Here is a 26,997-nt window from a genome sequence, read left to right as displayed (position 1 = left end):
AAGGATAAGACGTGATGCCTGCTCCTAAGCAGAGTGTTGGAGCGCTTCTAGTCCAGGGATGCGAGACAGAGAGGCAGGTCAGATTGTTTTAGCTAAAGGCTATGACGGAGGAGCTTCTGTACAGCAGGCCACGGGCTGCTTCCCCAAGCATGGCCTAGGGCCAGGTGGGGTTCCGCAGAGATCCTGCCTCGTGTTGCGGTGGAAATATCCCAGTGACGTCTCACCCTCTCAAGGTTAACGCACGAAGCCCACCAGACTTTCCTGTCCTCGATCCCAGCCCAGGTCTGCGGAGAGGCTGCGGGGGAGCAGGCAGGAGGCGGCGAGCACGGGCGCGCGCTTCCTTACAGTCCCCGCTCCCCGGCGCGTGCGCGGGGCCGGGACCGGGGCCTGCGCGCCGCCAGGGCGCCTGCATTGCGCGCGCGCACCGACCCCGCGTGGGGCCCGGCTCCGGCGCGCGCGACGCGGAGGTGGCAGGCGGGAGGGGCCGGACGAGGGCGGGGAGAGGCGCGGCGGGAGGCCCCGCGGTCGGCTACCGGAGACAGGCACCTGGGTGGAGAAGCGCGCCTCTTGGCCTTCTCTCCGCGCCCCTGCGTTCTCGTCGGCCGCCCGGAAGAGGACCGGAGGAGGCAGGTGGGGCGGGAGCGCGCGGGAGCCCCGGGCCGGGCGGGCGGGGGCGCGGGGGCCTGAGGTCCGGTTGGCGGTTCGGGGAGGGCGGCGCGGAGGCGCTGGGAGCCCCCCTCCCGGGTCGCCTGCAGTGGGCGCCAGTGTCGCCGGCTCCTGGAGGCCTCCCTGGGGCGGGGGCGGGGTTGGAGCGGCCCACGGGCCGGGACGTGGGTGTCTGGTTTCCGTTTCTCACCGCCTGTTTAACTTCAGGATGAGATACCGCCAGGTGTGTGGGACGGGCCGGACCCTGCTGCGCCGCCCCAACCTTGACCGCCCCGGCGCCCTTGGGAGAGCCTCTCGCGCGCAGTGATGCGCAGCGTGCTGTGCCCAGCCCTTCGTGGTTTTCCTGTGAGGGCCCTCTTCGCATCTCTCCTGCCACCCCTTTGCTTATTAAACTGTTTGAGAACCTTTTGCCGGAGAGAATTCAAAGATAAATGACTAAGATAAATGACTCTGCCTCCAGTCGTTCGCTACCTCCAGATTCCTTAATTCTAAATCATGGGAAGTTGGGGGAAAACACTTGCTCCGAGACTGCTCAACAGAGACGCGGGTTAGACCTGATCCTTGTGAGCTGGATTGATGGGTTTATAACGTCAGCTTTCTTTTGAATTAGATGTCAGGTTGTTCATTAATCTAGAGACTATGTAGGCAATTTGGATTTTAACTCTGAGACATGTTTTGATATGTATCAGAGGAGGATATTCTCATGGGATGATAACTTGCTGTATGTTCCCTGCTTGAGTGTGGTTCACATTGTAGCAATATCAGAGTGTAAATCGATGCCTTTTAAAAATTTCAGTGAAGAAACACCCTCCTTTTTTGAAACATCAGCCAAATACTTTAATCGTACTTCACTTTCACATTGACACTTGTCATTTATGTATCTTCTGCATAACTTAAAGTCGTCTAAATGGCAGAAGATCAGGCAGTGGAGGACATGGAGCAACTGTGTAGAGAAAGCAGAGAATTGGAATTGGCAGAAGTCTGCATTTTTATGATGCAAAGCCATCCTGGTTCCACCCTGTTTTGCTACCATAATTATGCATTTTAAAATACTGTCGTTTGTTATGGACAACCTGGGCGGAAAGAGTGAATCGTGAAATGGAATGAATATTTTTATTTCTGTCTTACAGAAGATTTGGCATATGGTATATTATTTATAGGATTTATTTCAGGCATTTCATATTTACCAGAAACAATCCCACCAGCAAGGCTTTTAAAAAATAATATTTATATGATGTCTTTTATGGCTTGTAACAACTCCAGTTTTGAAACATACTAGTGATCTTCATGTAATAGAATCAACTGAACTCTTTAGCCCTGTGTAAATCTGTGAACATCTGGTTACTTTTAGACTTGCTATTCCCTTGTTAATGATGTATAATTAAGTACCACCGTGGGCTTGCTTAGTTTGTTAGCCTCTGTTTTTTTTGTCATTTCAGGCATTTTCTCATCTGGAATTTGAGTCCACAGAATTTTCTCTTCTGAGGGAAGTGTTCTTCTGCAGTGTTCAATATGGTGGCCACTAGCCACATGTGACTTTTGAGCCCTTGTTTGGGGTTCAAGCAATGGAGGAACTAAATGTTTAATTTGTATAGACACATGTGGCTAATAGCTACCTGGTTGGGCACTGCAGTTTTAAATTATTCCCTTAGGAAGCCTTCACTGGCCTCCTTGAATCCAGCACTTATTTCAATTATATAGTAATTTCAAATTTCTCGTAGGAATTCTGTTCTTAACTGTAATCTACATGATGACAATCTATTTTCTTTACCTTTGCTATACCAGGCTAAGACTTAGTAAGAAACGCTTGATAAATATTTGTTGAATGACTAAATGAACTTGTTGAGGGCAGGTATCTTTCATGTTCTCTGTAAGGCCTGTTGTTGTTCAGTTGCTCAGTGGTGTCTGACTGCAGTCCCATGGACTGCAGCACCCCATACTTGCTCAATTATTAAATAGATTTCATGTAGATAACAAATAAATAAATGGGTTATTAGAAATATACTTAAAATGCTTATTTTGGTAAGATTATGTGTTTTTGTATCTCGTGAAAATAAACACTCATAACAGAATACTATATGAAAGTGAATGAAAGGGCCTCATGTTTCCAACTCATGTGGATGCAGCTTGGATTTCCTGATAGCTGAGTAACAACTCAAGGATATGAGTTTGAGTAATATGCCCTTGAACTGTATTCCAAATAAATCTGAGGGCATCTCTTGGTCTCAGTGAGGTTCCTTAGTGAGGTCCTGATAGCCGTGAACCACTCTGAAGAAGTTAATGGGCAACTCTACTCACCACCATTCAGTGTTAGGGCATTGACCAGGAATCTCTGAAAAAAAATCACCAAATATTAGAACCATGTTACAAGTTGCTTTTATTCAGAGCTGATTTGGGGTGATGGAATTCCTATATAAATCATAGTTTAGGGAATTTGATTCTTGTTATTGCATCTGTTACATACGCAGTTAATTAGGGCCACCTTTTTTTTTTTATCTTAGGTTATTCTGCATAACCCATTATCACCAATTAGCCATAGTAGGATTTGAAATGAAAATATGTACTCAATACAGCTCATCACAACTCTAGATTTGACCAAGATTCCCAGATCTTTAGATCCAGAAATCACTTTTAGGAAAGGATTCTAAAACTATACAGAAGTTTGTAGAGATGTATAGTTTTCTTAAGTGGGACAAAAGGTAGAAGGGCTTTTCATGACAGAAAGGAAATGGGACCAGGAGAAAAGAATGCAATGAAGACACAAAATACCTGTTAAGAATGTTCACTACATTGTTCAGGTAATATTGTAGCTTTTTGGGGTTTGAAATACCTAACATGTAAAATAAAGTTGATTACATCTTGTTGAATGAATCATCTTTCCACCTTGAGTCTAGGTTTGAATATTTATTCAATGTGTATATTTAATAAATAGTTATTAAATGTGTTTTTGAATGGGAAACTCCACTTTTTGAAAGGGAAGTTTTGAAAAATGGCTCCCTTTTAACCAACTCAGGAAGAAAACCACTTAATCATTTTATTGAAGAATTAAGAGTGTAAAAAACATGGCTGAGTCCCAAAGTGTGACTGTAGTCAAAGATTAATCTTCCTAAAACAGCTTGAATTAGGACAGTCCCCTTTTAAAAAGTCAGTGATTTCTCACTGCTCATGGAATTAAATGGTTGGTATTTGATCAGGTATATAAAGCATTACTGAGGAGAGTCCTAAAAAACCATGACAGCCTTACCTCTTACTAGATGTGCCCAGTTCCAGCCTGCTGTTCTTTTGATGGGTTCCACCTTTAAATTTCTGCCTACTCATCTTTCAAGACACTTCTCAAATGATGCTTTTTTCACTGCATCATTTCTCATTTTCAGGAGCTTATACTGCAAACGTTCCTTGTACTGAGGTTATGGAATATATTTAACTCAGTTTTGTCAACTATAGTTATTAGTACTATTTTATTCACCCTAGGAGAAGGAAATGGCACCCCACTCCAGTGTTCTTGCCTGGAAAGTCCCATGGGCGGAGGAGCCTGGTGGGCTGCAGTCTATGGGGTCGCTGAGAGTTGGACGCGACTGAGCGACTTCACTTTCACGCGCTGGAGAAGGAAATGGCAACCCACTCCGGTGTTCTTGCCTGGAGAATCCCAGGGACGGGGGAGCCTGGTGGGCTGCCGTCTGGGGTCGCACAGAGTCGGACACAACTGAAGCGACTTAGCAGCAGCAGCAGTAGATTGTAAGCTACCTAACAAGCATGGGCCATATGTTACTCATTTTTGTATTCTCTGAAACATCTAGAATAGTGTAGTGCCTTGTACAGATTAATATTATTAAACTTTATTTCTGTTCCTTGGCTTCAAAGGACACTTCATACCTGGTATACACTGTTTTCCCCCAATTTACTGCTAATTTGTAGAGGCCAGCAAGCAGAAATCCTGACTGACTGGGAATACAGGGAAGCTGCAGTATTGAAGGAGAGCTGTCCTTGTGGTAGGCGCTACTTTTTTTAGTATTTGAGGAAGTTCACCATGCCGTATGGCAACTGTTTTTCCCATTTATGTGGCCCGGTTAATGTCAAAATGATTCAAAGTATTGAGTGGTGAGACATTTTAGCATCCAAGAAACCTTGAGAGCCTTTAACATAGTAACACTGGATTAAGTTATTTAATATATAATATCCATGACCATGTAAACCTGTCCCTTATGAGAAAAAAGAAATTGCCTTACTCTCTACCAGTTTCTGCTAGTATTTAGAAAACATATGAATCTAATTGGAAAGAAACCACTTATCTCAGAAAGGTGACTGCTTGGAATAGGGTGGTGGTGGTAGGGAAGCGTGATAGGTTAAGGTGATAAACTGCTGGTTAACCGAGTAGAATAGAGTGCACATTGAGTAGTACCTAGCCTAGCATTATCTGCTACACTATCAGTTAACCTTCTTTACTTATTCTGTTCTTTCTACTCAAATAATCTATACTCATTTTTATTTAGCTTTGTAATATAGTTTTCTGCTTATATTTTAAATAGATACAGAGATTCATAATATTTCAGACTTCAAAGATTTGATGCAGAAGAAACTGGAAGGCTTTTAGCGTCTTAGTTGGGGTTTACTAACATTTTCTCTTCATTCTGTGTCATCTCTGATATGTGGGTCAGGGTGCAGCTGCTGTCTAATTTGGAGCAAATGTATTCTGAGCAAATAAATTCTGAGCAAATTTATTCTCATGTTTCCTGGGAAAAAAAGAGGTAATATAAGTGATGTGGTTTAAAGGCATGACCTTCCATCTTCTGCTGGATGGACTGAGTAGATCCTCTACCTTGTTAAGAAGTGAAACAATGTCAGTAAGCTTCTAGATTTAGATTTGTATGAGTGATGTGGTCAGTTTTCAATTAAGTTTTCTGGGATGTCAGAAAATAATAATGCTCTAAACTAGATTATTTTCATGTGATGAGCAGATGGCACGAACCATTGGATGACATGATAGAAGCTGTGTCAGATCCTATGAGAAGTTTGAGATGCATGTACCAGGGATACTATCTCCTTGCTTGTTACTGCAAGTAAAGAGGACATCACCCATTTAGATTAGTTCAGCGTTTAAAAAATGTTTTCGCCTATTATTGGGAAATACATAGTCATTTTTTATTCCTGAGCTTTGTCCAAAAAGATTACGTATGCTGTTGACCCTAAGAGACAGTGTGAAGCAATGTATATTCATTTAACAGTGGTTTGCCAAAAGGAATTTTTTCCCCTCACTCTCTAAAGAGATGTTTGAAGGTTGACAATAGGTTAGATATTTAAAAAAATAAGCTATTTGTGATTGAAGGCAGTTATTCTAAGTTGCATACAAATGTAATAGATGCTTTTTTCCTCTCTCTAATTAAAGGTGGCTTTCTAGAAGATGACCATAGAGGACCTTCCAGATTTTCCATTAGAAGGAAGTTCTTTGATTGGAAAATACCCATTTTTATTTCAAGGTTCTGATACACCAGTTATCTTTTCCATTTCTGCAGCACCAATGCCTTCAGACTGTGGTATGTTAAGTAGCTGTGTTTATTTTCCATGAACTGGTAACTTGACTTCTGTTTTATACCTTTTTGTATTCCTAATTTTTCCTAAAACCATTTATTGTGGTTTTCATAAAATTGCTAAAGTTTTACTTTTTCAAAAATAACAGTTGCTTATTGCTTTTCCTGCCTTTCAAGCTGAACACTTTACGTCTGCTGTCAGCATTTTTACTATGTAAAAATGTTCATTTTAAGCACCACAGTGGATTCAGAGGATTTTATTTTTAAAATGCAGTGGTGCTTAGACACCTAGCATCCTTCTGCTATTGATATATATATTTTGGTTAAATATATTGACTTATTTAAAAAGCCATGTATGAAAAAAAAAAAAGATGTAAAAACACCGTGAGGTAGCCTTCTTTAAGGGCCCTGTTATCTCTGAAATACTGGGATTCTAATTAAGAAGCCAAGTAATCACTGCTGAAATGATCCAAATTTGGATGACCATGTAACAAAAAGTAATGTGTTTTAATACACAAACAAGCCTAATTTGGATTCTGTTCAAGTGTCTCCCATTGTAATGATCAATGTGTTCACAAATATAGTAAAATAAAACCAGATAAGCCGTGTACTTATGCAGAGAGGGTGAGACCTTTCCTGGGAATGTGGCTTGAGATTGATTCATATTTAAATTGGTTCATTAAATATTCTTTGTAAAATACAAATTTAATAGTATTCTGGTTTTTAATCTATTTAGACTTGTTTTCCTGGGACTGTATTTTATCAGATAGGTGATAAAGGAATAAAAGAAAACTGGAAGGTAAACTTGATGGATGTGTTACATTTCTAATTTAGATAGAGTTTTTCAAGTAAAATATTGGGTCACCATTTCAAATTGTCTTTGGAGGTAGAGATAATGCAGTTTTTAAATATTAGTGAAAATATAATGATTGGATTGTGAATTTGTCTTTTTAGCTATATCCATTCTAATAACTATTCATCTCCAAGTATGCTATTTTTATATGTTCAGATTCTGTAGCAGCTTGCCTTGTAGTCATCAAAGGTGTTACGTAAAACCTGTGCCTAGATCTTGGGAGTTATTTGCAGTTTTTACAAAAACTGACTGGATTGATTTTCAGATATAAAAAAATCAGTTATGCAGGAAAAACATTGAAAAGCACTTTGCACCTTGCTTATGGCACTTACCTTGTTCTATCTTGAGTCATAATTGTCTTCTTTCCTTTCCCAGACTACAGCTCTTTGGATGGAGTAGAAATCACATTTTGCTTTTGATTATCTCATTGGGCTAAGGTAGTCATTTGTTGATATTAGTTGCTCAGTCAGTGTTTGTTGAATAAATACATTGCAAGATGAGAATGGGCATTGATCCCTTTGTATAACCAAAATTAAACATTGTCTGAATTCTTAATAGGTCCTTAGAATCTGAATGGACCTACAGTTCAGCTTTCCCTACTCATTTCCTAGTACAGAAATTCTGTTTCAGGATCTCTGATAGGTAACCATTCAGCCACTTGGACATCTTCAGTAGTAGGAAACTAATAGTTTATTTCATTGCTAAAGTTTTAGTTGTGGTAAAAATTGTTTTTGTATATGGACTCAAAGTATGCCTCAAAATTTTGGCCAAATGGTTTGATATGTTTTTGGAACAAACACTTGTTTATATGATAAGCTTCAAACGTTTGAAGATAATTTGGATATTTTAAATTAGTCTGTACTTCTTTAGGCTACACATTTCTGATTCCTCTACCAGTCCCTCATCATCAGGATCTCTAGACCCTTTTCACTCCAGCTGTTCTCTTTTTAGTATGCTGCAGTCAGTGTCCTCGTAAACCATGGCATCCAGAATTGTGTTTGTTGAGTAAGTATTTGTTGAGGGCCTGTTATGTGCTAGGTGTTGTCCCAGGTGCTGGGGATAGCACAGTGACCAAGAGTGACATTCTAGGAAGAAAAACAGACAATAAATGAACACATGAATAAAAAAATTTGTGGATTTTATAGGTTATAATGAATTCTGTGGCGAAAAGAAATGGACAGAGGATAATGGAGCAGAGTGGTTGTTAGATAGGCTGGTCATCTGAAGAATCAGAAGCATCTGGTTGAGAAAAGAACCTGGAGAGACGTGTTCCAGGCAAAAGAATAGGAAATCAAAGACACGGAGTTGGGGAAAAAACTTTGGTGTATGCAGAGAAATAGTGCTTCTCAGCCACAGCAGCCACCGTGGGTGAGAAGCAAAGTGGTTGAAGGGCAGAATGGCAGGAGACGAAACTGGGGAGGAAGGCAGGGGCCAGACCAGGCAGGATCATTTAGGTTTCAGAAAGGAGTTTGTATTTTTCTCTAAATGTAATGGGAATGTAATTTTGTCTGTCTCCTCCTACAAAGGAATCTTGGTGAAATTTTGATTGATTAGAATTGAAATTATTTTAAATAATAATTAAACTTTAAAGTTTAAATAATTTAACTTATGTATGCTGCTAAAATCTGTACATTTTAGCTCAATAGTGAATTTTCTTGGGGAGGCAACATCCTAGAAGAAAGACGATAGATTTTGGAGGCAGACCTGGTTTTCTGCCCCAGATTTGTCACTTGCTAGCTGTCTGACTTTGAGCAAGTATTAGTTAGTCTGAGCTTATCTATAAAATGAGACTAATACCTATCAGGTAAGATGTTTGGTAAAGTGTAACCACTCAGCAAATATTGCTTTTCTAATGAGTCTCTTCTTTAGATGCTTCTGATTTTTTAGAGTCCCTAGTTTCTTTTTCAAGATTAAAGAATCTGATTTTCTTCTGTTCTCTTTTATTTTCTGGCCATAGGATAATCCGTTCTCTGAATCTTAAGGAAGTTTTAAGGAATTTTAAAATCATGTTTAATTTTGTCTAGTATTCCACACCTTTACTAATACATATTCCAGATAACCCAACCTCTTGCCCTCAATGCTTCCTTTCTGCATTATCACATATTACTTCCTTATTGTGTGTACATAGCAGTTCCCCACTGGCTTCTCAGTGGGTAAAAAGTAATGCCTGTTTACTATGGAAAATTAGGAAACTACAGAGAAGTAACAAGAATATTTAAAATTACACACCATTCTAGTACCACTGTTAATATTCTGGCATGTTTCTTTCTACTATGTATGTTTTAATCATGGATGTGAATCTACTGTTCATGACATATTTATGTTTTGAGAGGTGAAAATACCTGTAAACTTTGGCAGATTTTCTGTGCTTTAGAGGAAGTTCTTGGACAGTTTAGGGTTTGAGATCAGTGCACTTGGATTTTTATTTCATTTGTGATAAGACGTGGTGTGATGTGTGAAAATCTCATTCTCACAGCACTTCAGAAGTGTTTCGTAATTTTTGGTGATCCTGACTTGCTATTGAGACTTGATTAAGGTAAAATATTTCTAGCACCTAAAAGTATTTGTGTCATTTGAGTCCTGGTCTTGTTGTTTATTATTTTTAACATATGCTTTTGGAAATTTTAATAAATATAACTTATGCCTTTTTTTTTTATTCTTTAAACAGAGTTTTCTTTCTTTGATCCTAATGATACATCATGCCAGGAAATTCTCTTTGATCCCAAAACTTCTGTATCAGAATTATTTGCCATTTTAAGACAGTGGGTTCCTCAGGTCCAGCAAAACATTGACGTTATTGGAAATGAGGTAAGGAGTTTTTATATAATAAATTTTATGTTATTAGGATTGTTAATTGTAAAATATTTTGCCCCCCATTGGAATGAATAGGTGGTGATAAAGGGGAAGCCTTTTAAAGATGCTGATGCTTGTTCTTTGTATCTCTGGATTTTTCACCAAAAGTGTATTTGCGCTGTATAGTCTTTCTATCAGGGCTTCCCAGGGTGGCTCAGTGGGTAAAGAATCCACCTGCAATGCAGGAGACATGGGTTCAATCCTTGTGTCTGGAAGATCCCCTGGAGAAGGGCATGGCAACCCACTCCAGTATTCTTGCCTGGAGAATCCCATGGACAGAGGAGACTGGCAGGCTACAGTCCATAGGGTCGCAAAAGAGTGGGACACGACTGAAGTGACTGAGCACGCACACAGCACAGTCTTTCCATCATTCCCCTGTGCTCCTCACTTCCTTACATCTGGAGTTCTGACATTTGACTCTTGATGGGAGCAGGCATTTTTCATATTTTCATACAAATTAATTTATAAATTAAAAAATACTTTCATGAGGGAATTTGATTACCATCATGTTTATCTATACTTTTGGGTGGCTTGGTAAAGATCTAGACTTAAATATAATTTAAAAACTCTGAATTTTTTGCAAGAGGAGTAAAAGAATAATGCTGGGTTCCTTGACCAGCTTACTGTCATGTGTTAAGGAAGGGGGGCTTAGACTTTTTCAAAAACTGTTACTCCCATTAGAAAGGAAATTTGCTTGTCCTTTGAGAGGTTAAGGAACCTATTTTGAGTGACAAATTACTTGGGAATACTCTTCATGAGTTTCCTTTGGTCTGGTGACAAGTTCAATTTTCATTATTGTTATTGGGTGCAGACTTAAAATTCATCCATAAGAGAAGTCAGTTCTGTCTACTCATTTTGTGCGTTCATGCTCAGTCACTAAGTTGTGTCTGACTCTGCGACCTCATGGACTGTAGCCCACCAGATCTTCTCTGCCCATGGGATTCTCCAGACAAGAATACTGGAATGGGTTGGGTTGCCATTTCCTCCTCCAGGATTTGTTGAAAACTAATTCAGTAAGACTGACTATCCTGGTTCCTCAGTATTGGTTTGAAATCAGTAGACTCTTATGTTGTAATCATATCTTCCTTGGTTTCCTCAGATTCTTAAGAGAGGTTGCAATGTGAATGACAGAGATGGATTGACAGATATGACTCTTTTGCATTATACATGCAAATCTGGAGCTCACGGTATTGGTGAGTATGTGGCGAGTCTGTTAATGGCTTGTATGTTTATGTCCACCAGAGTCCCTGCAAGGGCACCTAGGTGATGATGATAATATTCCCTGAATAGGCGAGGATTCAGTTAGGTCCTCCACACACCTTGTTCCTGTTCCCTTATTTTCTTGAGGGAGTCTTTATAGTCTCCTGGTACCTCCCACCTTTTCTGGAACAGGCTTCATGCCTGCCTGCTTGCTAGGTGAGAGTAACTAGTAACACCTAGAATCTTCCTGAGGGTTTACAGCAAGGTTTAACAGTCCATGCTTTTTTCCAGGCATCCCGCTCCCTACAGACCCTGGTCTTTATGTCTGTCTAAGGTCTGTTCCTACATACATATGTGCAGTTTCCAAAATTGGTATTCTCCTGTGCTATACCTGGTGGCTCAGAGGTTAAAGCGTCTGCCTGGAATTCAGGAGACCCAGGTTTGATCCCTGGGTCGGGAAGATCCCCTGGAGAAGGAAATGGCAACCCACTCCAGTACTCTTGCCTGGAGAATCCCATGGAGGGAGGAGCCTGGTAGGCTATAGTCCATGGGGTCGCAAAGAATCAGACACGACTGAGCAACTTCACTTTCACTTTCACTTTCTTTGTGCTATACCACTGCCTTTTAATAATAAATTGTGAATACCTGTACCTGTTTCAATAGTCTGAGACAGTGCTTCTTAAACTATTGATGATGAAGGACTCTTCTGCTTTTTCTTTCTGCAGTCCATCATGGACTGATACTTTTGTAAAATATAATAAAAATGACCTTGTAATAGAAAAATGAAATTAAAGACATATAAAATACAAGCCCAAGTATTTTTCAAAAGCATAAAATTGCATTTCAATTAATATATTCAGAGGAAATGATTACACAGGGAAAAAGAGAAATGTTATCAAAAGTGCAAATTACAGTTTGGGACTGGCAGTGGTCCACAGAGTGCATTCTGAGCAGCTGGGGTCTGGCACACTGGTTTTAATGCTCTATAGTATTCCATTATATGGCTGTCTCATAATTTATTTAACCAGTGTCTTAGTATTGTACTTTTAGGTTGTTTCACAATTTTATTCATAATAAAAAGTGCTGTGATGAACATCTTTACAGCTATGTGTTTATTAATATTCTTGAGTATGATTATTTTGTTAGAAAGAATAAATTTCTTGTAAAAGTGACAGTTTTTGAGTTGTAAGTGTATATTCAGTGTGCTGTTTGCCTTGGCTTTTTACATGAGGTAGTAGATGGCATGCATTGGAACTTAACATTTGTATTGAAGGAAAGTAATTTAGAAAACCTTTTCTAGGTGATGTTGATACAGCGGTAAAGTTTGCAACTCAGCTTATTGATCTGGGAGCAGATGTTAGTTTGCGGAGTCGATGGACAAACATGAATGCCTTGCATTATGCTGCTTATTTTGATGTTCCTGAGCTTATAAGAGTGATTTTGAAGACATCTAAACCAAAAGGCAAGTACCACAAGATCACCACTGGATGTTATTTATTGAACACATTATTGATGGCAGAAAAATTATAACTCAAAGATATTTTTACTTGTGATCCATCTTGTTCCATATGACTTCCAATCCCATTTTATTTTTCAGAAATAGTTTGAATTTTTTAATTGAAGATTAGTTACTATCTTTTCACAAAAGATTTAGTACAGAGACATATGAAATAAAGTGTTAGCTCATTTTTTTATATCTCTGTACATTCCCCAGTAGAACATGGATTTTATAAAGTGTAGTTGAATCTATGTATAGTTCTTTTGTCTTATTTGGGTAGCTAGAAATTTAGAGCAATAAAACCTTCAGAGCTGAGCACTGAAATCATGAAGAATATTTATTTTAGGTGGTATTCAGTTCTGAAATTCTGTGATTCCATTAAAGGATAGATTTTCATTTTTTTTCTTCTTGTCTTGATGGTGCTTGATGTCCCAGAATTGAACATCAGAATGTCTAAATCGCAGTCCTGGTTCCTTTCAGTGGGCAGTTTTCGTTAGAGAAAAAATGACAAGTGCAGTAGTGTTACTTTATGTTGAAGGTCGTATGCGGTGTTTCCTCCATTTGTAGACTTGTTTTAGAGATTCAGTAGATAAATTTCCCAGAACTCTGCTTCATATAGTTGTCCAGCTCTTCTTTCCCTTTTTATGTTTTCACTTTTTGAATAATGTTAGGAAGAAAGCCTCTCTTGATGGTACAGTGTCTTTCATAACTCAGGACAGTGTTCTGAGTGTGTCTTGGTTTGTTTACAGTGTGGGTAGGGCATGTAAGGTGGTGAAGCGGTCGTTTGATTCAGGTAGGATTAGCAGAACCTGAGGTATATTAAACCCATGTTATAAAAAACAGTCAAAATGGGATATCCAAATCTGGAGTATATCTTGTATCTATGTATAGCATCCTGATGATTTGTTGAAAGTTCTTAAGATGTTCTTAGAATTGCAAGATTCTCATTCTTACTGTGAAATCCAAATTCATCATAAAGTATTGTGAATGAATACAGCATGTAGCATATGTTTAATTACACTTTAATTTATTCTGGGTTTGGGAAGTCTCCATTGTTTTACCTTCTTTTTTCTATGAAGAGGCAGATAGTAAATATTTTAGGCTTTGTGGACCACGTGGTCCCTGTTGAAACTACTTGATTCTACAGAGTGGTGTGAAAGTAGCCACAGAGAATATATAAATGAATGCAAGTGGCTGTGTTCCAATAAAACTTTATTTATGAAAACATGATGAGTTGGATTTGGCTATGAACCGCAGTTTGCTAGTCCTAGATCTAAACTCTGCTACATTATCATTGTTGTGGCAGATATGCAAGAGGTTTAGTGAAAGACTGTGTTAAGATAGTTACTTTTACAAATATGAATTATTGCCATTAATTGCTTTTAAGTATACTTTAGTTTGTGATGGTTAGAAAACCCATGATAACATGAGTCCATTTGATAGTGAAATTTTATTATACTAAGGAAAAAATTAGTTAACCAGATTGTAATATGCAGATTTTATTCCATTGTGAGAATGGTCCTTCTAGTGGGTTGGTTTAAGTCTTGTCAATAGCTTATACCCCTATTCCCCCAAATAAATCCAACCCAACCTGCCTCTTTTCACATTTTAATAGATTAACTAAAATTTTTGTTAATATACTTGTGATGTTCAATTACAGATGTGGATGCCACTTGCAGTGACTTTAATTTTGGAACAGCTCTGCATATCGCTGCATATAACTTGTGTGCAGGTACTGTGAAATGCTTACTGGAGCATGGAGCAAATCCTGCATTTAGGGTAAGAGGTCAAATTAAGAGTGAAAAATATTAAAACATCTAACATTATCTCCCAGGAAAGAGTTGAATCTGGATGTTGTTGTGGAACTCTTATATGAGTAAATAATTTATATTTTTTTGTGCTGCATATAAAGAGTAATAATGATAAACTTTTATCTCAAATAAGTTTAAGGCATAGCAGTGAATTTCAGTCCTTTTATATCGATAAGCTCTACTAGCCTTACTTTCATTCAGCTAAATAAAATTCTCTTTAGAGTTTATCATCTTTGAGTTTAAAAGTATCTTTCATTTAGACTTTTGCCTTATTTATAAAGCCTTTAGCTATTAAATAAAAATGCATATATTAAAGTTTATATTTCTGCATTAAACCATATTTTAAATTCTTTTGGAAAGAAGTTTTATTTCAGACAGTCTTAAAAAGGCCTATATGAGAATGGAGTAAACCTTTAAAATTGACTTAAAGGAAAAATTTATTTTTTCACAATCAAGTTACATACTTAACAAAGTTAACACACAAGACTGAACTTCATAAACTTCAAATCGTATTTTATTGTCTTCACCAAAGTGGCTATGCGTGTTCTTTTCCGTTGCATTACTAGCAGTGACTTGCTCTGGCAGGGATTCTTCACTGGTCTGTGCACTGTCTTGAAGTGGCAGCAGTGGGCAGTGCTAGCAAAAGCCTCCTCCCCTTCTCTTTTCCTTGCTTTCCTGTTTTGCCTTCCCTCCCCAGTTCTTTGCCACTTTTCTTTCTGTTTAACCCCATTGATTATTTAATCAACCCCTCTGTTCCTCCTTCCCTCCCTCCATCCTTCGTACCCTATTGTTTATTAGGCACTGGGAGAATACATGCGTCTGGGACAATACATATGGCACTGGGACAATAAATGTGTCTCTGTCCTCAAATAGAATATCATCTTAGAGGAGGGGACAAACAAGAGAGCAGGCAGATTTACTCTAGTGTGTCAAGTTGAGTGTGTTAGGATGGGAGACGGGCGGGGTGTGGCACAGAGTGTCATGGGGTTGCATGGGAGGGGAGTCTGTCCAAGCCTTAGGAAGCCTGCTTCCTGGCATAGGTAAACTCAAATACTTAAACAGAGTTGAGAATTAACCAGGTACAGGAGGGAGTTGAGAAAGGCCCGTTAGGCAGAGAGAGCGGCGTGCACAAAGGCCAGGAGTTGATCGGAGTGTGAAGGTGATAGGTGCTTGCTTTTGCTAGTGCAACTCTTGGCAAGACCCCATTAATGGAGAGAGTATTTTGAATCTAGTAAGATGCAGTGAGGTATGTCACAGAGGTAAATTACCAATTCAAGCCCAAAGTAATTAATAGATTTTACCCACTTTTGGTAGTTAATACTTAAAGAAAAGATATCTACATGTGGGTCCAGCAGTAGCCCTTGGATCAGACCCTAACTTAGCCCCTACTTTAGAAAAAAGTGAAATTCTATAATCATGAACAAGTCTTCTTATGTTAACATGACATCATTATTATTTTATTAGTATTTAGTATTTTTTAAAGACTGAAGTTTTAGTTGCTAAATTTTATGTAGGAATTAATAGAAGTGTGTGACTTAATCTAGAAAGGTGAGGACTTAAAAATCTGAAGTAAAATATTCATTGTAAAAGTAGCCTACCACTTGACAGAACAGGCTTGTTGATTTTAAAAAAGTTTTTTTCCCTTCTTTCTTTTTCTCAAGAGTACATATTAGCACTATAGATAATTTTCTTTATATTTTGTACTTTGAAATGGGGGATCAAAATAGTTCATCACCATCCCCCAAATTTGATAATATGTCTTCCTACCGTATTTTTACTTAGAACCAAACTGACTTGAATTTTAAAATAAAAAATATACCACAGCTTTCTTATCCATTCATCTGCTGCTGGACATCTAGGTTGCTTCCATGTCCTGGCTATGGATAATAAAGCTGTGGTACATATACACAATGGAGTATTACTCAGCCATTAAAAAGAATACATTTGAATCAGTTCTAATGAGGTGGATGAAACTGGAGCCTATAATACAGAGTGAAGTAAGCCAGAAAGAAAAACACCAATACAGTATACTAACGCATATATATGGAATTTAGAAAGATGGTAACAATAACCCTGTATACGAGACAGCAAAAGAGACACTGATGTATAGAACAGTCTTTTGGACTCTGTGGGAGAGGGAGAGGGCGGGATGATTTGGGAGAACGGCATTGAAATCGGTATAATATCATGTATGAAACGAGTTGCCAGTCCAGGTTCGATGCACGATACTGGATGCTTGGGGCTGGTGCACTGGGACGACCCAGAGGGATGGTATGGGGAGGGAGGAGGGAGGAGAGTTCAGGATGGGGAACACATGTATACCTGTGGCGGATTCATTTTGATATATGGCAAAACCAATACAATATTGTAAAGTTAAATAAAATAAAATTAAAAAAAAATTAAAAATAATTAAAAAAAAATGTGAAGCCCTTGCAAACTAAGTGTTCTAAAAGCCTCATTCTTTTATCCACATGGGTCATTTGAAGATAATTATCAGAGGGGAAGAAAAGGGAAAAAGGTTCCTGAGCCAAAGAATCTTGGCTCATCTCATTAAGAGAAGATTACAGTCTGGAATCTTTCTGATAAAATCTGAGTTTTTGGTTAGGAAGCCTAGAAGAAAGAGGGTTTGTTCGAGGGAAGGACAGCATGGAGCAGGAGAAGAGCTGAGAGTCCAGCGGTTGCTGCAGTGAGTGTGGGCTGACCGAATGCCGTCTCTGCAGTAATTATGGAGATGAATGACGCTGAGCGATCACTCAGTCATCTCTCCTTGCCTAAGTCTCCTAATTGGCAAACTGGAAATGGCAGTAATATTTTACTTGTTTAGTTGGTCCCTCCTGCTGCAATAAAAACAAATTTGTAACAGGCAAGGATTTTTACCTCCGTCATTCACAAGCTTTTTCTTGATGTGATAACCAAGTGAGAATCTATGGGATAGAGTTTTGCTTCTATAAACACCGTGCAAATGTTAGTGGGCCCTGTGACTGACCATTTTTTTTTTTGCTGCAGGATAAATCCCAGCCCCAATTTTAGAAGTGTTGAAACTATGGATTCTTTTCTCGAAATCTGAGTCGCACCATGAGTGGGCAGGGTGGGTCAAGGTCACGGAGTCTAGGGGGAGGCTCAGGAGACCGGTGGGAGTGTCGGGTCCAGGGTTGGGAAGCCAGGCAGTCCTGTGACTTGTATCTCCAGAGGTGCCTTCTCCAGGCACGCCACCCACTAACAGCCTGAGCTCCTGCTCTTCCCTCAGCCTGGACTGCCATCCCCACCAGCTGACCTGCCCCATGTTCCCTCACCTCCCTAGGCCTCTGCACCAGTGCCGCTCAGCACCAAGGCCTTCTCTGCCCCCGTATCCATGTTCCTCTTCTCTGCCTTGTTCTTCTCTCTGCCACTTTTCACCCTTTGATACACCATACATTTTATTTATGTGATTATAGTCTGCCCCTCACTAGGCTGTGTGCTTTTTGAAAGTGGAGCTATTGATTTCTTCACTGTGTGTGTCTTTAGCACTTAGAATGGGCAGGTAGTAGGTGTTTAGTGAATATTTTTGAATAAATAAATGATCAATTTAACTTAAGTTTTTTCCCAGAATACTTTTAGGTGGCCATGTAGAGCTCTGAGCCGATATGAATTGAAAAGTTTCTCTTTATCTGTAGAATGACAAAGGGCAGATCCCCGCTGACGTTGTTCCAGACCCGGTTGAGATGCCCTTGGAAATGGCCGATGCTGCGGCCACTGCTAAGGAAATCAAGCAGATGCTGCTGGACGCAGCGCCTCTGTCATATGATCTCTCAAAGCCCTTGCTTCCAAATTACGATCGTGTTACTAGCAAGGCGATGCTGACGTCACTTGGCCTGAAGCTGGGGGATCGTGTTGTTATTGCAGGACAGAAGGTATGATAGTAGCTGCCGTCTCTAAAGCCATGTCCAAGGTCACTACGTGGCGTATGTGCCAAGGGTGCAGTGTGGCTTGGGGTGTTTTTTTGCTTTGTTTTTAAGTTCAATGTGTAGGTAGAAAGATACTTAATGGAAAACATGAGATTTAGATGCATGGTTACTATAAAGTATAACTTAAGAATATAAACTATTAGTCAAACTGAATAATGAAGGCATCTGTATTTAAATGGCCTCTGCATTGAAAAGAAAATTGGAGGGGCTGAATGAATTTACAGGCTTCCAGTCTGCAGGTTTCCTCTTGCAGCTCCCTCTTCCCCGGTAGTTACAAGTTACTACTGTATGAAAATGCAGCAAATGTGACTCTCACTGTTCCTGCCTTAGTTGTTAAGTGCATATAGATTAAGGATTCTTACGCCTTCTTGGTCCGTCAACTCTTTTATCATTATTTGTGTCTGTTTTTATCCCTGGTAATATTTTCCTTCCTCTGAAGTCTGCTTTGAGTAAGTGCTTTTTAAAGACTTCTGTGATAAAGTTACAAGAGTAGAAAATTTAGGATTACAAGTAATACTCAAAAGTTACCCTGATTTATATTTCTTTAGGTTGGAACATTGAGATTTTGTGGAAAAACTGAATTTGCAAGCGGACAGTGGGCTGGCATTGAGTTGGATGAACCAGAAGGAAAAAACAATGGAAGTGTTGGGAAAGTCCAGTACTTTAAATGTGCCCCCAAATATGGTAAGGTAGATACTGCCTAATTTGATGAGAATTAATTTAAAGTAATACAGTTTTACTCTTTGATTAAAAAAAATTTTTTTTATGGTTGAATTTGATCCATAATGCTAAGGCACAGCGTTTAATGACCCATTTCAACTATTTCATAGACTTTTTCTTTTCTTTTTTTAGTTTATTTTTTAATTGAAGGATAATGCTTTACAGAATTTTGTTGTTTTCTGTCAAACCTCAACATGAATTAACCATAGGTATACATATAACCCCTCCCTTTTGAGCCTCCCTCCCATCTCCCACCCCATCCCACCCCTTTAGACTGATACAGAGCCCCTGTTCGAGTTTCCTGAGCCATACAGCAAATTCCCATTGGCTATCTATTTTACATATAGTAATGTAAGTTTTCATGTTACTCTTTTCATATATCTCACCCCTTTTCATTATTTTTAAATAAAGCATTCTCCCTGGTTATAAATGAATGAAGAGTCTGCCCTTTTCTTACTGAGCAGTCTTGTGACTGATAGAGTATGTCTTACTAGGAGTGCACCCAGCTCTGTGGACCTTCCTGAATCCTGCTGGTGGTGGTATCATGACTGAAGAAGGGCTTTTATTCTTTATTACCAAAGAACTGCAGTACTCTAGAGGCTGAAGAACTTGAAAAATTAGAAAAGCAAATGAGGCCAACTTTATTACTGTGCTTCTGAGCTGGAATGATTCTTTCTGAGAAATGTTTGCTTAATTTTATTTTCTCTGTTTCTTTCTCTGTCTCTCACACATACACTCTGACACATTGATTTCTAATTGCTTTTGTCACTTACTATGTTGAGAATATTTTCCCAGAACATTAATTTCCCTGTTTGCACAGTATTTCATCTTGCAGCTCGATAGGGAGGCAGAACAGGGTAGTGTTTGAAGAGTACAGGCTTTGGAGCCTGATGGCTGGGGTGTGAATCAGCTGTTCTCTCTACTGGCTATGGGACCTTCTTTCTCTTCTTGTGTCACCTCAGTTTTCTTCTGTAAATTGAGGATAACAAACCTACAGAGTTCATGTGAGAGTTAAATGTATTGATAAATACAGAAAGCGCCTAGAAAAGTGCTTGGTTCCCTGTAAGCACCCGAAAAATGTTAACTACCTGCTACCTGTTGTAAATGTATCAAATGGGGGGTTGTGTTGTTACTGCAGGACAGAAGGTGTGGTAGTAGCTGCCGTCTCTAAAGCCATGTCCAAGGTCACGACATGGCCTCTGTGCCAAGGGTGCAGTGTGGCTTGGAGTGTTTTTGTTTTGGAGCCTGGCCATTTGGGAAACTCACCAGTTCCCTTTCATCATACACTTAAGCTGGAGCCTCATTTTTGGCTCTATTAAAATTTTTCTTTATAAAAAATGTCCATGATGTTAGATTTAAAAAACATAAAAAAAGGAAAAAATGTAAAATCGCCTGTATATGTATTCTGTTTATTTTTTCCCACAAATTATAAGTAGATAGTCTGCGTTTTTAACTGACATCCTATTAGAATTTCTATAAATCTTTAAATATTTTTTGAAAGTATGATTTTTTATATGATTCCATTTCCTTTAATTTTTCTAATTTGATAGGTGAAAATTGTTTGAATTTATATTTCTCTTGATTGTGGTGAAGTGGAATGTCTAAAATATTCTGTTGTAGCACATGTATTTTTTGTATTGTCTTGGTAATTCCCAAGAAATAATTACTCATATTGTTTGCCCATTAAAAAATTGGGATATTAGTGTTATTTTAAACTGATAATAGTTTTTAAAATATGAATGCATGTTTAGGATGTTAAGCCTTTGTATTTACTACAGATATTTTGCCTAGTTTGTCATTTTCCTTTGAACTCCATCTGCAGTGTTTTTGGACATGTAATTTTATGCAGTTAAAAAAGACTTTTCCTTTATAATTTCTTAAAATTGCTTTTATGCTAAGGTAGGTCATTCTTCCGAATCCAAGAATTCATTATAGGTTATATATTTTATTCTTTTGAATGTGTTTATTCTTACATACTGTATTAGGCAATTAATTTGGAGTTTATTTGGTTAGTTGGATGAGGTTAAGAATTTAATTTTCCTCTATTAGCTAATTTTGGCAACTGTCCAGCAGACTAGGGGCAAGACCAAAACCATTAGCAGCAGAGAGAGCCGATGTAGATCAGAGCCCTGGGAGAGGCTTAGACTGTAGCAGAGTGCGTGTGGGCTCCCTAACCCCATCATCCTAAGGAGAGGCATGCATGATTAGGACAGAGGTGGATCCCCAAGGACCCTTCCTCCATTCCCCTTTCCATATTTCAACGGCAAGTTGGGGGGCAAGGGTCATGTGTTGGATTATACAGAAATGGGCACAGTCCTTCCTGCCAAGCCAGCTCAGCAGTCTGAGCCCAGTCTTTGCTAAACTACTTGAGGTGTGGGGAGCAGGAGAGGTGGAGCACCCCCTGATGAAGCAGAAGCCAAAGGTTTCTCAGCAACAGGTTTTTTTTTTCCTTCTCCCTAAATCTATCCTTTTCCCTTTGACTTGTTGTGCTTCCTTTAATATGAATTAAGTTCTTCTAAATGCTGCAGTCTGTTTCAGGATTGTTTTGTTCCATTGATCTGTTAATTCTAGCACATATTAGATTTTTTTTTAATTTTTATTTATTTATTTTAGATTTTTTAATTATAGAAATTTTATCTTCTTTGGAGAAATGTCTATTTAGTTCTTTGGCCCTATGGGGAGGGAGGAGGGAAGGGGATTCAGGATGGGGAACACGTGTATACCTGTGGTGGATTCATGTTGATGTATGGCAAAACCAATACAATATTGTAAAGTAATTAACCTCCAATTAAAATAAATAAATTTATATTTTAAAAAATGCAAAAAAAATGCAAAAAAGAAATTTTATAACAATTTTTTAAAAGATTTTTTTTTAGAGCAGTTTTAGGTTCATAGCAAAATTGAGAGGAGGGTATAGAGATTTCCTGTAAACCTCCTGCCCCACACATGCACAGCTTCCCCTTTCATCAACTTCCCTTCACCAGAGGGTACATTCCTTGCAGTTGCTGAATCTACATGAACACATCATAATCACTCAAAGGCCATAGTTTGCCTTAAGATGCACTCTTCATGCTGTGTATTCTGTGAGTCTGGACAAATATATAATGGCATGTGTCCACCAATGCCATATTATAGAGTATTTTCACTTCCCTCAAGATCCTGTGTGCTCCACCTATTTAGCCACCCTCCCCCAACTACCCCCAGGCCCCTGACAATCAATGATTGTTTTACTGTCTTCACAGTTTTGTCTTTTCTAGAAGGTCATAGAGCTGGAATCATACAGTATGTAGCCTTTTAATATTGGCTTCTTTCACTTAGTAATTTGCATTTATATCTCTTCATTGCTTGATAGCTCATGTCTTTTTAGCACTGAATAATACTCCCATGGTCTGGAGGTATCACAGACTTCCATTATTTCTCCATTCACCTACTAAAGATATCTTGGTTGCTTCTAAGTTTAGGCAATTATGAAAATTTTATAATTATTTTTACTATTTGATAATTTTTATCAAATTTATAAAAAATTTTTTTTATTTTTATTCCTTTTAATAATTACCAAAGTAAACACAAATGCCTAGTTTAATTAGTCAAATTGTGTTGTAAAACAATAATGAAACCCTCCCCTGGCTTGTACTTCCTCACTCCAAGTCCCGTTCTTTAGAGGCAAGAATGTTTTTTCTTCTTTAGCTGTTATCTTCTGATGTTCATTTAATATTTTGACTAATATATTTATAGAAATCTTTCCAATTTTAGACATCTATTGACTTCATGCTATGAAGAGAAAGATTTGATATTCTTACTATTCTGAGTCAGTTTTGTTTTTTTTTTGGTTGACTTCTTTGTTTTGGTGGATCACATCCTTCAGTAGCTTTTTCATAGAGGACTCATGGGAAGTAAATTTTTTGAGAGTTTCCATTCCAGAAATGTTTATTTCTACCCGTACACTTCATATGATAATTTAGTGGGATCAGGAATAGGTTGAAATTCACATTCTTTCAGTATTTGGAAGGTGATACACTATTATCTAATGCAATTTGGCAAATGTTTTCTGTTAAGGGCCAGGTAGTAAATAATTTTGGAGAAGGAAATGGCAACCCACTCCAGTATTCTTGCCTGGAAAATCCCATGGACGGAGAAGCCTGGTAGGCTACAGTCTGTGGGCTCGCAAAGAGTTATGGGCCATATTTTAGGTGTTAAGCTGGCTTAAAACTCAACATTCAAAAAACTAAGATCATGGCATCCAGTCCCATCACTTCATGGCAAATAGATGGGGAAACAGTGACAGACTTTATTTTCTTGGGCTCCAAAATCACTGCAGATGGTGACTGCAGCCATTAAATTAAAAGATGCTTGCTCCTTGAAAGAAAAGCTGTGATCAACCTAGTTCAGTACAGTTCAGTTCAGTTGCTCAGTTGTGTCCGACTCTTTGCAACCCCATGAATCGCAGCACTCCAGGCCTCCCTGTCCATCACCAACTCCCGGAGTTTACCCAAACTCATGTCCATTGAGTTGGTGATGCCATCCAGCCATTTCGTCCTCTGTCGTCCCCTTCTCCTCCTGCCCCCAATCCTTCCCAGCATCAGGGTCTTTTCCAATGAGTCAACTCTTCGCATGAGGTGGCCAGAATATTGGAGTTTCGGCTTCAGCATCAGTCCTTTCAATGAACACCCAAAACTGATCTCCTTTAAGATGGACTGGTTGGATCTCCTTGCAGTCCAAGGGACTCTTAAGAGTCTTCTCCAACACCACAGCTCATCAACCTAGACAGCATATTAAAAAGCAGAGACATTAATTACTTTGCCAACAAAGGTCAGTATAGTCAAAGCTATGGTTTTTCCAGTTCTCATGTATGTGAGAGTTGGACTATAAGGAAAACTGAGCACCGCAGATTTGGTGCTTTTGAACTGTGGTGTTGGAGAAGACTCTTTAGAGTCCCTTGGACTGCAAGGAGATCCAACCAGTGCATCCTAAAGGAGATCAGTTCTGGGTGTTCATTGGAAGGACTGATGCTGAAGCTGAAGCTCCAATACTTTGGCCACCAGATGTGAAGAACTGACTCATTTGAAAAGACCCTGATGCTGGGAAAGATTGAAGGCAGGAGAAGGGGACGAGAGAGGATGAGATGGTTGGAAGGTATCACTGATTGGATAGACATGAGTTTGAGCAAGCTCCGGGAGTTGGTGATGGACAGGGAGGCCTGGTATGCTGCAGTCCATGGGGGTCACATAGAGTTTGACACGAGTGAACTGAACTGATGGGTCATACAGTCTCTTGTTGCAACTCTTCAGCTCTCCTATTGTAGTGAATAAGCAGGCGTAGACAATATGTAAACAAATGGGTGTGGCTGTGTTCCAACAGAACATTACAGAAGTAGGCGGCAGGGAGGACCTGGCTCTTGGGCAGTACTTTGCCAGCTCTTATCTTGAGATTCCATGTTGCTGTTTATAAGTTTCAGAGTCTTCTGCTTTTTCCTTTTCCCTATTTTTGGAAACTTCTTTGGAAGCTTTAGTGTTTTTTCTCTTTTTTTTTTAATTTTATTTTTTCTTTAGTGTTTATGTTTTTATTTCTTATTAAAATTGTAGTGGAGTTTTAGGAGAAATTGTGGGTAAACAAAATGGGTTATGTTTATCTAGAAATTCATTACTCTTCTGTTTAAAAATAATTCTTCCTTAGATGTTTATTTTTAGTTAAGCCTTATAATTATATGTGAGGATCTGAGGAGAATCCCATCACTGTTTTGATTAGCATGAGATTCTAAACAGGAAGGTTAGCATGTATATGGCACACACTTTGGACTTTGATTGTATCCAGTCATTGCTTTAAATTTAGTTTTGCTTCTCTCAAATGATTTAGTTAATTAAAAAAAGCAAGGAGGATGAGAACTATATAGTTCATTCATTGAACAGTTGTTCATTGTTCATTGAACAATGTTATTGTGACTTTAGTGACACAAACAAATTTGGAAAATAATTCATAGTCTGCACTGATAAATATGTTTTGGTTTTTGATTTTTTCAGTCCTTCCTATATCCACACATATAACTTCTCACAGATAATCATAATGCAGTCAAACTTACAGTTCAATTTTTGTTTTCTTGAATTTGCTTTTCATATTTTTCTGTATTTCTACGTAATCTTTATTATTCTAGTTGTTAATGGTGATGTAATAGTTCATAGATATAGTTGATTCATTCCTTCTATTGCCAAATAATTGTTTTCTCTTATAATATTGCACTGTTGGCATATTCAGGTACACAGTCTTTTCCTCCAATTTGGATTATTTTCTTATAATTTCCAAAATTGTGATTGGGTCATAGTAGAAAACTAGAAATTGCTTTTATTCTTGAAATCTATCTTCTCCTTATAATATACATGTGTAACCTTGTTCACCGGAGAAGGCAATGGCACCCCACTCCAGTACTCTTGCCTGGAAAATCCCATGGACAGAGGAGCCTGGTGGGCTGCAGTCCATGGGGTCGCGAAGAGTCTGACACGACTGAGCAACTTCACTTTCACTTTTCACTTTCATCCATCGGAGAAGGAAATGGCAACCCACTCCAGTGTTCTTGCCTGGAGAATCCCAGGGACGGGGGAGCCTGATGAGCTGCCGTCTGTGGGGTCGCACAGAGTCGGACACGACTGACGCGACTTAGCAGCAGCAGCAGCAACCTTGTTCACACCTCTTAAATAGGAGTATTTCCTTATAGTTAGTATCATAAAGTAAATTAGGGCAGAATTCTTGTCTTCCAGTAAGATTTTACAAATGTACATCTTACAGTATAAAATAATTTATTTCTTCAAACCCATGACTTGAGAATGTGTGTGTATTTGGCAAGGAAAATAATTTAGAGAAGAGAATAGAAGGTCAAAGAAAAATCTGATAGTCAGGAGACAAAAGAGAAAAAACATTGTGGAGAAGTCAAAAGATCTGGGAAGATCAGAAGGAAGTACTGTAGAATCCAAGGGAGGAAAGAATGTCAAGATTAGCAGAAAAGCAGTATAGTTTTCACTTGTTAACTATAAATAGAGCACTCACTTTTTGTTGTCCTTAAAAACCTATTTTAAAACAAGTTGTTTTAATGTATTACATTTTGGTCATAATGTATCTTTGTTAGTTTAGGTGTAAACACTGAATGGAAATGTATCGTACACATATTATGACTTTATTTTTTCTTCTTAAATGTCTTAGCCAAATAATCTTGGTATTTACAGTTCATATTCACTGTTTCTAATGTCTGCCTGTTTATATATACTGGAATTTTATGCCCAGATAAACTTCTTTTTTAATGGAATTTTATACTCTCAGCTGCAGCAGAGAGGCTGCCCCCTCCCCCCTCCCCACATGCCTCTCCTCCCAACACACACTGTATTGTTTCTGATTTTCAGATGTTGAGGGATAAGCCTTTGGGGAAGATTATATTTTGTATTCAAAAGTATTTTATATCCCTACTATGTGTCAGGCACTATAATTAGGTACATTGGGGGAATGCAGAGATGAGTAATCTTGAATTTTGCTTTTAAAGTCTGGAAAGGAGATAAAACATGGACATAAAAAGTTATAATATGGGAAAAAATATGTCCTAAGGAGCTATAGAGAAAGTGACATGAAAGAATAGTTTTTATACTGTATAGCAGGGGTCCCCAGCCTCCAGAATCTAACGCCTGCTGATGTGAGGTGGAGCTGATGTAATAAAAACAGAAATAAAGTGCACACTAAATGTAATGCAATTGAATCATCCTGAACCATCCCTCCCACCCCAGTCCGTGGGAAATTGTCTTCCACACAACTGGTCCCTAGTGCCAGAGAGGCTGGGGACCACTGCATATATAGTACATTATTATTTGCTGGTACTTAGAAGCAATTATAATGTGTAAAAGTATAATTATTACTTCTACTCATTCCTCTTTAGTTTCACTTAGTGCCTGAT

At 38.7% G+C, this 26,997-nt stretch overlaps 2 protein-coding genes across 3 annotated transcripts in view; one reads left to right on the top strand and one right to left on the bottom strand.

Moving 5' to 3' along the window:
• Positions 1 to 234: 234 nt before the first annotated feature.
• LOC129623835 (proline-rich proteoglycan 2-like) lies at positions 235 to 1,030 on the bottom strand. Its single transcript, XM_055541747.1, has 2 exons — positions 857 to 1,030; positions 235 to 789 (listed from the first exon to the last, which is right to left on the bottom strand). The coding sequence occupies exons 1-2, from the start codon at positions 1,028 to 1,030 to the stop codon at positions 235 to 237; spliced, it is 729 nt and encodes a 242-aa protein (XP_055397722.1).
• The window catches only part of CLIP4 (CAP-Gly domain containing linker protein family member 4), a 63,794-nt gene continuing 37,186 nt past the window's right edge, over positions 390 to 26,997 (top strand). Inside the window, exons 1-8 of one of the 2 annotated variants that reach the window (XM_055540608.1) lie at positions 390 to 626; positions 6,050 to 6,197; positions 9,713 to 9,852; positions 10,997 to 11,090; positions 12,398 to 12,559; positions 14,256 to 14,374; positions 18,060 to 18,296; positions 18,899 to 19,034. In XM_055540608.1, coding sequence (XP_055396583.1) covers positions 6,065 to 6,197; positions 9,713 to 9,852; positions 10,997 to 11,090; positions 12,398 to 12,559; positions 14,256 to 14,374; positions 18,060 to 18,296; positions 18,899 to 19,034 — 1,021 coding nt within the window. In that variant the 5' untranslated portion in view covers positions 390 to 626; positions 6,050 to 6,064. Of the gene's footprint in view, positions 631 to 6,049; positions 6,198 to 9,712; positions 9,853 to 10,996; positions 11,091 to 12,397; positions 12,560 to 14,255; positions 14,375 to 18,059; positions 18,297 to 18,898; positions 19,035 to 26,997 lie in introns of both variants that reach the window. The other variant, XM_055540607.1, reaches the window with a different exon arrangement.

This window comes from Bubalus kerabau, chromosome 11 (genome assembly GCF_029407905.1).
Source record: "Bubalus kerabau isolate K-KA32 ecotype Philippines breed swamp buffalo chromosome 11, PCC_UOA_SB_1v2, whole genome shotgun sequence".
NCBI lineage: Eukaryota > Metazoa > Chordata > Mammalia > Artiodactyla > Bovidae > Bubalus > Bubalus kerabau.
This window is presented reverse-complemented; position numbering and strand designations above follow the sequence as displayed.

Excerpts from the sequence above, each read along its gene's own strand:
- LOC129623835 (XM_055541747.1), bottom strand. The coding sequence starts at position 1,030 with ATGCGAAGAGGGCCCTCACAGGAAAACCACGAAGGGCTGGGCACAGCA. Across the intron at positions 790-856 it reads ATCCTGAAGTTAAACAGGCG|GGAGGCCTCCAGGAGCCGGC; the intron begins GTGAGAAACGGA and ends CCCCCGCCCCAG.